An 11396-nucleotide genomic window follows, 5' to 3' on the forward strand; every position below is an offset into this window, starting at 1 on the left:
TTATTCTCCATTTATTTGTTACCTCTAGGGCAAAATCAGAAGCACCGTATCAAATTCCATTTTTATGCGGATGAAGCCCCGGATCTGACTCCACACAACAACACAGCATGTGTTAAAAATTTGTTTCCTCAAAACCTTCCTTAGTTAAACTCAGAAAAATCAGAAGCTGATATCATAGGTCCAGACTCTTCCAATGACCCCATCTCCCCTCACTTCTCCCCTTGGTTCTCTGTCCTCCTGCATTAAACCTCTTTTTGACAACCAAGGACTATGGAATATATTTAAATATTGTTTTTGCCACATCAGATTATGTGGGAAGTGGCAGGTTGCTCTCAATGTTGCACAAGCCACTGGTTTTATAACATCAGTTTAACAACTAACCGTTGTTAGTGGCAACCTGTTTTTGACAACCCTGCTTGAAAACTCTTTTTGACAGTACAGCTTCTTCACAATATTTCACACAATGTTATGTTTTTTATTCACAAAGAACTTGGAGACTGCCTCATTTATTCCTGTTGAGCTGATCCAGAATGCTGCAGCAGGAGTGCTCACCACATTCAATAAAAGAATCCATATAAAGCAAATTTTAGCATACCTAACCCACTGGTTAGTTACGTCTTAGAATTTCTTTTAAAATTCATTACTTTTAAAGTGTGTCTAGGATTGGCGCCTAATTATATCTCCAATATTCTAATCCCCTTAAGAGCCTGAATGCAGCCTGAGATCCTCCAGCAGAGGTCTATAACTCTGAGGTCCAGGCTGAAACCAGGAGAGACTGAGCTTTTGCACTCAGGGCCCATTGGCTGCTGGAGGCGATCAGTCACACTTCATCCACTTCAATACGACAACACTTCCTGTCTTGAAAGTCACATGTCATTAATTTAACCAATCAGAAGCTAGAAGGACCTAGACTGAGGTAAATACAAGGAAAACTAGAGAGATTGAGTCAGGTTACTGTAACTGATTTCAAAGATGCACGTGTAAATATTTAAATGTGTAAATATGTAAATAATAATTGAATAAACATAAATATGTAAATAGTCAACCTTAAAAATAAACATATTGCTTATATGTCTCTGTAAAGCTATTTCCCTTGTGTCTGTGCTATATAAATAAAGTTATTATTATTAAGGTAAGAAAAGGAAATGATCTTGATTTGTGGCAGCTGTACTGGTGCCTGGATGTGAATCTAAGGCAGAAGTGTCAAATCAATGTGGATAAACTGATCCTGGCACAGTATCAAGCCCATATTTCTCGCAGTGCAGAGACAGCTGTGTAGAGCAGATTTCCTCCAGGTGAAGAACGTGCAGAGACACAGAGAACAGCGGCAGGAATGTGCCACCTCTGGAATCTCGAAGACAGAAGGTGAACACAAGAGAATAAACTGTGCTTTGGATGAAAAAAGGATTTTCTCAGAGGACATCTAAAGCAAATCAAATGAATGAATTATTATTATCATTGATTATTCAATTAAAGTGACAATAATCAATGTTTAAAGAGAATTATGAATCTGCAGCTCACCTTGGCTTTACACAGCTTAATGGAGGCTCATAGTTTATCTGTGTGGACACAATTTTACTGTTTGGGTTCACTCTCACCACTCTCATAGCATAAGTTTTGTTTTCAGAGAACAGGCTGTAAAAAAAAAGCCACAGTCCACCACCAGCTTAGCAGCAAACAGCAGACAAACAGTCAGAGAGCTGCTGGTGAACAGAGGGGAGCATTTAGCAGCTAAAGAGGAGCTGGTGGAGACCAAACACAGAGCTAAAAGAGAGGAAATATTAGACTTAGATTCATCTGGTCGACACAAACACTGCTCCACATGAATGATCCTGTTGCTCTGTAACTGCTGGATGTGGAAATGAAAAACTGTTTGATAACAGTGTGTGAAAACACAGGTGAAACAGGGACTTCCACTGTATTCTTACAGAGGTAAAAGTAAGTGTCATTACCATATTTGATAGTTGGTCTATTTATTATTTAATTATAACTCATCTCTATGAATGGTTTGAATCGGTCACAGTTGTAAGCCAGTGATCTACAGTACATAGTGTAACAGAGCAGTTTTGTTACTTTAGCCCATACATATCTGTCTGAACTGGAAACATCAGAAATGTGAGCGCCACGATGTCAGAGTGTGGGTGTGTTGTTTCTTCAGATGTTATAAAGTCGAACCTGAACTCATTTGACATGGCACCAACTCTAATACATGCTGACGCTGCAGCCACGTTGAACATGCCCTCAGACACAGGCTGATGTTATGACTTGCCCTGCATTCTCCTTGAATGTCATGTAGCCATAGGCCAAGTGCCAGAAGAACATAGAGCAGAGGACTCTTTCCACAGGAAACTGTGCACAATCTTTTCACAATCGCTGTCAATGATAACGCACTCTAACACCATGGAGTGATATGAAATATATTGCTAAGACAGTCTCTCCTTTTTAAATGATGAAGATGAAGATGTGTGCGTCATGTCAAATTGATAAATGTCTGTTGCAGTGAGATCTCGGCCTGTGTAAAAAAAGTGACATTTGCAAAAATAAGGACGATGAAATGCATTTATGTCCTTATGTTGTATGATGTTCAAGAAATGTATGTATGTTTATGTACATATACTAATATTGTAGACATACTGTATGTTATGTAAATATGTATTCATCCCAAAGCCTGTCAGTCAGTATATATGTTGATATTATGAACAGGAGGGTCCAAAAGTCTGAGACCACTTTTCCAGGATGGGAAGATAGCCATGTTTAAAATGATGAGAAATTAAAAAGAAAAACATACACTGTTGCACATAAAGTTGGAATAATTTTGTTTTCAGACACAATCCTCTGTTTGTTCCTATTTAAATGCATCAGTAATCACTTCTGACCAGGTGCAATGATTACATTATGTGTCCAAATTACCCAGGTGAAATGAAATAAATCACATTGTCACAATCATTTCATGGAAAGAGGTAAAAAATATTTTATTCCAACTTTATGAACAACAGTATATATAAGCATATAGAATTTTTATATGTATGTTGTTTTAATGAACTTGCATATATAAATGACATAGGCTATATATCATTAACAACATGTTGTACCATATAAAAATGAATCATATAAATATCTTTAATACATGTACAACATACAAATTACAAACAATCATATATGTTATAAATTTATATCTTCATATATCCAGAGAATGGATATATGTGATAATAATATATCACCTAATAAATGACATATATGGCAACATAACTCTTGATATAGGGACATATATGTTATATATTACATTTCTGTATGGGGCTGTGCACTGTAATGATCAATGTTAATTTTTCATTATGACAAAATGGGATTTTGTAGGACAACACTGCATCAATACCTGAATTAAAAGACATCATTCTATATTGTATATTGCAGATATTATATGTATCTTTTTCTTCACATCAACACAAATAGAGATTATCAAAAAATCATAGATCAAAAAACCTCCATTATTATTTTTTTCTGTCATCCATTTCAAATTCATTACCTGTGATGATTTATTTATTATTTAAATTCATTCAAAAGGAGGAATTATGGATTATGGAAAACAAGAATTTTGTCTTGGGTTGAATTTAAAGTTGATGATACATAAGCACTGTGAAAGTAAAGCTGGGACATATCTGTGCTTTACCAAACTGAAACTAGGATAAAACAAGTTTAAATCAGATTAAAATAATGCCTTTTCATATGAAGTTCTGCATTGAAATTTGGAATCTCAGGTAAGATGTCTTGATGTAGCATGTTCCAATATTAAATGATTTCCATCTTTTTGCTCATATTCCTCTCTCCTTTTACAGGTGCTGCTCTTAACTGGAGTTGAGAATTACGACAGCACCTGAATGCGGCAGTGGCTGAAGGAAGCAGGCTGCACGTTGGTTTTACGACAGTGACTTGCTTTTTACGGTGAAACATGGCGCTGCCCAGATGAACTCGGTGAAGGAGTGCGGCATTGAGGTGAAGACTGTCGGTTTCTTCTTCATCTTTTCTATTCGCTCACAGTCTCAGCTGTTCCCTCCTTCAGCTTCCCTCCACGCTCAGCCACAGGTCGTGAGGAGCAGGTGACAGTTCAGGAGGCAACATGGCGGCGCAGGGAGGCATCTTGTTCCAGGAGAAGGTCAGCAGGCTTCTCAGTAGACAGGACGGAAGACCTGTGCTGAAACCCAACAGGACGCTGGCTCTGAGAGATGCAGTAGCCAACCGCAAACTCAAGAAAGGAGGTAGGAATACAGAGAGGGAGAGGCCAGTGTCCTCAGAGCCTGTTGTTGTTCTCATTCACACTGTTGACCGCAGAGAGACAAAGATGCACCACGAACGAATATGTTTATATAAGTCGGTCAGACAAACACACTGTGTGAGATACAGTTGTATCACGATGCATAGATAGATGTGGTTTATCAGTTTATCATAGTTTAACAGGGGCCTGTTTCACAAAGATGTTTTTGACTGGTCTGTAGTGTTGGTCCAGTCTTCATTCTGCTCATACATTAGTCTAAGTAAGTAATCAAGTAAGTAAGACTGCAAGTATGACTGTTTAACAAAAATAAAGGCCAAAAAGAGACACCGTAACCCCAGACTAACTTAAACCTAAGACCAATGTTACCATGGTAACAATCACTGACACCGGCGCTGACCACTAGCACCAAACAGCAACAAAAAACAGGAAACAATGTTTCATAATTAGTGGTTTGATAACATTGTTATGGAAAGAGCAGTGCGAAGGGAAGGAGTGTTAGTGTTTCACTCAGTACTGACTTTCCAAAATAAAACGTCCTTGTAACTGTTGATTCCTTTAAAGACAACATTTTCTGCCGGGGTAAATAGAGCTCAGTGGTTGGATGCGGTTTCTCGGTCGGCCATTATTTTATTGTAAAAAAAAAAAAAAAAAAAAAAAAAAAAAGAAGTCTTAATTTACCCAGAATTCATTGTACCACCGACCAGTTTAAGATAGTCAACAACTAAACTGCTTTGTGCGACAGAGGAATTGAGACTCAGTTTATCTGAAGTCTGACTGTTTGTTCTATCTAAGCCACAGTCTGTCTTTGTGAAACTGGCTCCCATAAGAATGTTTCTGTTATAGTGAATGAACACCTGTCGACTCAAAGGTCCTGTGAGTCCAGTATTTCCCTGAAGCCATGCTGGTCCAACATGTTTACCTTTCTGATGTAATTAACAGTGGGGGTCTGCAGGAAGTTAAAGAGCTTTCATTTCCTCAGAACAAGTGTTATATTTAATTTACCATTTTAGACTTGAATATTTCCTCAATAATATAACTTTATAACTTTAGTTACACAATGTTTTGTGATTGTTGTAAAACCTGTCTGCAAAATCTCCAGTCCTGTTTTTCCAGACATTTGACCTTAAATTAATTACTTATATTTTTAATTGGTTCACCCATCTAAATAAATGTCAATGAATTTACACTTGTTTCACACTGGGTAAATAATACTTGATCATCCTGACTGGTTTATTGATATCCTTCATACTTTGGTATTAAAAATTAAAATGTAACTTGGTGAAACCCTAACACAGCTCATTGCATTGATCATCAGTTTGTTCATCTTACATTACATCTTCCCATACATTTGTGACATTGTGATAGATAGCAAATATGAAATATCACTTTATGGCTAGTGTATTCCCTCTGGTGTGGACAGAGGAACAGGAAGTAAGGGTTGTTAAGTTGATTAGAGTACATTGATTGGCTCTGATATCAGATCCTGGGATGTCCCTACAAACAAATTTTAAAGAAGGTCAGAGGTGCAGTGCATGGTGCCCTGGATCTGAATGAACACATTAGGTAATAGGAAATAGTACATGAAGACAGACAGGGAAACAGGAAAAGCTCAAAGCAAGTTATTTGGCCCTTTTTTGCCTTTATTAGATGGTAACAGTTGAGATAGACAGGAAAAGGGCAGAGGGACAAGGGGAATGGCATGCAGCAAATGGTTCGGCTGGCCTGGGGTCAAACCGGGGGCTTCGCTGCTCAGGGCATTTGAGCCCATGTGGTATGTGTCCCAACTATTCGACTATCCCCACCATCACCCCAACATCACTACCTCTTTTTTTCAGAGTTCACTCCTGTCAGCATCATAGGACACACATTATGGAGATCACATACACTGTGAATGTGAGATACACAGGGAACAGCATATGGAAGGCAACATGCGTTTTAACTGAAGAGAGTGTGGAGCTCCTGTACAGGCTGCAACAGCTGAAAACAAACGCCCCCTCTTTTCCTACCCACCTGAAGTGTGAGGTGTCAGTTTGGGCTTGAATGCATCAGTGAGTTGTGTAGTCCTTCGGCTCCTCGTGCAGTCAGGAGATGTGCACATGACGGTTCCTCTTGTGTTCTTCTGAACACAGCTCAGCCACAAGTGTTTTCGTAACTGTCTGGTTCAGGTGGAGTTTTTAGGTTAAATTCTTCCAGATTCTGACTGAATCAGCCTAAGACCCAACCACACTGATCCCAAATTCAACCTCCAAATTTGAGACCCATGATACAGTATAATCTCACAACAGCCATACTACAGTGGTATATTAGGTACACAGGATCAGGCCCAGTAGTGATTTGGGTGAACTAAAAAAAAGATGTCCATCAGAATCATCAGAATACAGCTTTAAATGTCGCCATACAATCTCCCTGACAAAGGAATGAGCTGGGGTGGATTTCATGTACACAGCCAATAGAGAGCTTGTTAGACCTGGGCAGTTATAAACAGGATTTGCCCATTTCCTGGGTTCAGCTGCCCTGCACTACAGCAACTTTTCATTTCCTCTGACTGGAGCTGTCTAGAGCCAGTGGTCCTCCAACAGGAGGGGGGCAGACAGTGACTGGAGTTTTATTTGGGCTAGAGGTGTGAGTCAGCATCTCATGGATTTAGTTTTCTTATAATAACATGTAAAGCTGAACAGAAGATGAACTTGTCTGACCCTTATTGTCATTTAAACATTGATTATGTTCTATAAATGAAACTGCAGGCCTGTGTTTGTGGTGTATTAACCTACTGAGAGTGGTATGTCTCCTTGACAAACCCATCTTTGGCCAGATAACAGCAGATTGAATGTTAATTAACTACACATGAGTAATTAGTGACACTTAATTAAATACATGGCTTAGAAAGGGCTGCTTTGTGGACTTTTAGTTTATTACCTATAAATCTGTTGTATCACACCTGCAGTCTCAAACCAGCAGTCATCTGTTTAAATCGTTCACCTCCTGCAGCTCGTTAACACACTGTTAATTATGGAAGTTCTCAAAGTGGATTAAAGATTAAAGTGAAGCTTTTCTCTCCGCAGAGGCCACCTGTGTCACAGAGATGTCCGTCCTGATGGCCTGCTGGAAGCAGAACAACTTTGTGGACGGTGTGTGCTCTACGGAGACGAAGGCCTTCTACAGCTGTGTGGAGGAGGCTCAGGTGCGTTCACATCAGCCCTGAGATGACCTGTAAAAACCTTTTCTAATGCATACTGGGAAATAACATGTTCACAGGAAGTAAAACATTATTAGTACATTAAATCATTTTTGTATCACAATTTTTTCATACATCTGCACACAGTATATGAGAAAATGGCAAACATTCGCAAATTGAAATAATCAGATCGGATCTCTGCTGTTGACTGTGAGTACACTGTTGGAGTGGAGCTGACTGTGCAGCAGACTGTATAGAATGTCATTAGGCCAGTTAACATACAACAGAGTCCAGCTGTTTCCTGGGAGGAGGCACAACAAAATCTCCTCTTCCTCTCTCACTCATAACTGTGTGCTGCACAATCTTCCCTCCTCTGCGTTTCCATCTCCACATACAGTAACATATCGAGGGCTGAAACCTATTATCATTTTATAATCATCTGTTCATTATTTTTTCAGTTAATTGTTAATTGTCTGTAACATCAGAAAATGGTTGATAATGCTCATCATAATCTCCTCAAGCCCAAGGTGACGTCATAAAACTGCTCGTTTTGTCCCACCAACAATCCACTGCTTTTCCTCAAGCAGGAAAAGCAGCTAATTTTCATATTTCAGGACTTATTTATTTATTGATTTATTTATTGTTAGAGGCACCAGCGCCTCTAAATGAAAACAAACTGGAGCAAAGACAAAACTCAAAGGAGCACAGTTATTTCTGCACAGCACAGAATCTGTTCATTCCTTTCAAGCTTTTGAAATGATCCAATCTGCTTATTAATCAGAATCCTTTCAGACCTCTTGTTGAATCTATCTCAGTTTAGTCTTCAGCTTTAGAAAGTTAGTCACCATTAATGACCAACCAGGAAAACAAAAAACACAACCTCTGAGAAAAATTGAAGGTGAAAAACGCTTTGAGTTATTAATGATTAATCAGTTATTAATCAGTGTGTGGGTGTTTTTATCAGCACGACAGTCAGTGCTGATAATCCAGAACCAGAGGATCGCTGTATTGAAAAACCAGTCATTGAAAATAAGACAATTAAATAGATCATAAGAGACTGTAAACATGAAGATCCTACTGATGTTAACTTTTTTATACTGAAATTCATTCGATCATTTCATGTCCTACGTTAATAAAGCTGCAGGAGAAACTGGGCCCTAAAACAGTTTCAGCTCAGACTGGAAAAAGGCATTTTGCTGATAACCTCCACTGACGCACACCTTTAAATATTATTGTATTGATTTGACGTTTTATTTTATGTGATCAGTATGTTTTTATTTCATTGCACATGACTAATGATTTTAATATTAGAAAAGAAGCTTTTAACAGAAGTACATACTGTAGATTGTTGTATTGTCAAATGCTGCTGTGGCATGATATGCATCCAGGATTTAAATAGTGTTCATTTAAATTAAGATTAATTAAGTGGTGTCTAGTGTTATTTGTCCTCTATTGTTAGATTTAGTCTTAGTTCTGAGATAACAAGTCCATGTTAGTTTAAATCATATTCAGTCAGCTTCACCCTTATTTCACTTTTAGTCAGTGTTTACTCGACTAAAACCTTTAGTCTAGTTTTAGTCAAGACCAATTAATCAAGAACTGTTAAGTCTGGAAAGATGCTACAACATTAGCAAATCCAGTGCAGTCTAATTCTTCAATACGATTCAATCAAAAAAGTAACCAGAAGTAAGAAAACCCTTCAAAATCAAGAAGAACCTTGTACAACACCTCGCAATAAATCCCATTTTACTGTTCAATATCAGTGGAGTGCAACAATACAAAAAACCTTGCAGTCTTCAGCACAGTGCAGCAGAGCAGAGCTGCTGTGGATTCTTAATGTGTCAGGTCTCAGTACCTCTGCTGACTCATCAGACTCAGGATCGTTTCCTTGGTCAAATCCAAACAAATGACTGTGTCGTCACCACTGCAGGTTTCCTACAGGTTACTGAGCTCTTTTACCTTCTCATTACACCATGTTTTACTGGTTGTTTGTTTGTTTTGGTTTTTTTTCATTTCGTCCAACTGGTCAGCAGGTATCACTGATTGTTACCATGGAAACAGCTGTGAAACTATTTGTGAGTTAGTATATCCTCAACACTGACAAGGCTGGACATATCAAGAATGTCTGCCTCTCCCCTCATCAGTTATGTTTGAGTGTCTGAGTGGTGAAGCTCGCTGCTACTCTGTGCTTCAGATGTGCAAAAGTTGGCTGCTTGTACTTTAATAAACACGTCCACTCATTGAAAAGCTCTGGTAACAACTCCTCTTCTTCTTCAACAGGCTGCGATGAAGAATAAATCTAATCTGACCAGCATGAAGGGAGGACGTCTGCACCCAAAACAAGCCACAACCCTGCTGAAGAGATACCCCAACATACGCACCGAGGTCTAGGAAGCCAACTGTTCGAATGCATGTGTTGTATGGACTCAATGTGGCTGTTGGACTGAGTCATGGAACTGGGTTTCCTCACTTTAAGGTGTTGTCAGCTGCTGTATGAATGAACAACGCGGTACCATATACATTTATTAAATAAATTAAGCCAGGAGCAGAACACTGAGAAGGCAGATTTCAACACACACACACACACACACACACACACTACTGCTGCTTCAGTATGAAACTTCAGGTTTCCTAAGGTTATTTGCAGACCAGTTTTCTGTTACAGCCTTTGTTTTCACAACATATTGTGTTTTATGGTTTGAAACATAATGTGACTTTCTCCTCTTGTCCTGAATTGACTCTGATGAAAATGACGCCATCTTGTCTCAACCCAATTTAGCAGAGTGGTCTCATTCAGAGCAGAGATGTTATTAGTGGATGTGATGGAATTATTCGTCTTGGGTTTCATGGCTCCTGGCCGGGAACTCACCATTATCACTGAACGCCGAAATGACTCATCACTCCTGTGGAAGCTGAGATGGTGGTTAACATCAGCCTATCAGACAGACAGGGTCACACGGATCACCAATAAGCGAAGCTCGGTGTGGTTGATGTGGAACTTCCTGAATGGATTTAAACAGTTTTTGATCAAATCATTCATCAGTTTCTCATTTTCTTTCTTCCTCTGATTGTGTCCCAGTTCCAGACTTTACAGAGTCTGTGGTGTGTTCACACTCTGAAATTACAAAATTTAATAAACTAAAAATAAAAAATTTGTATGACTTTTAAGAAAATGCAGATTTTGGAGTGTGCCATTGATGTACAAGATAAGAGCAACTGACAGCTTCATAAAGTTCCTGGAAAATAATTTTTTTCTTTTTGAAGTTTAACTGAAGTTCAACGTTATTCCAAAGTTTGACTGATGCACAGTATGTCTTTGCATGTACTGTGACCATTTTGAAATAAAATCGGACAGTTCTGTTTGAATATATGGTTCGATAAATATCTTGGCAGGCAGAACTACTTCTCCAGGGTTTAAGGGAACCCAGTCCAGTGCAGGCACACATGTACTTTAATATTGTTCAATTACACAACAGTGTTTACTGAAGTTAGATAATATATGAGATTTTATATTGCTAATGAAATGACAAGCCAACATTGGAAACAGAAGGGCGCTATCAGCTAGCTAACATTAGTTAGCTAAACTGTAACTAACATTGACATCCATCTGTAGACACTTGACACACTCTAATTCAGAAACTTTGAAGGTAAGAAAGTAAAGTGTATTAAACAAGCTAGATAGTTAGCTACTGCTACTGACATTTACCAGAGACTTGAGGAGGGAGCCACTGATGTCATGAGGCAGGCAGACAGACGTTACAGTCCAGTTTTGGGGTGTCTAAAATCGTATCAAGATTCTTCCAGGCATGAATATGAGAAATATATTTAATTTTTATAATTACAGGAAAGTAGGATATATAAATATCCCAATATAATATAATGAATATAATATAATACATATCATTTATAGGCACCTTTCATGGCACTCAAACACACCTTAAACACAGTAAG

The 11396-nt window shown here is 38.5% G+C and overlaps 1 protein-coding gene across 1 annotated transcript; it reads left to right on the forward strand.

Annotated features, from left to right (window-relative positions):
• Nucleotides 1-3946: 3946 nt before the first annotated feature.
• On the forward strand, nucleotides 3947-10805 carry chchd1 (coiled-coil-helix-coiled-coil-helix domain containing 1). Its single transcript, XM_022769048.1, has 3 exons — nucleotides 3947-4253; nucleotides 7333-7451; nucleotides 9726-10805. Exons 1-3 carry the CDS (start codon nucleotides 4115-4117, stop codon nucleotides 9834-9836), a joined length of 369 nt encoding a protein of 122 aa, XP_022624769.1. The 5' UTR covers nucleotides 3947-4114; the 3' UTR covers nucleotides 9837-10805.
• Nucleotides 10806-11396: the final 591 nt, after the last annotated feature.

Source organism: Seriola dumerili, unplaced genomic scaffold (assembly GCF_002260705.1).
Source record: "Seriola dumerili isolate Sdu_G_001 unplaced genomic scaffold, Sdu_1.0 BDQW01002174.1, whole genome shotgun sequence".
Taxonomy (NCBI): Eukaryota; Metazoa; Chordata; class Actinopteri; order Carangiformes; family Carangidae; genus Seriola; species Seriola dumerili.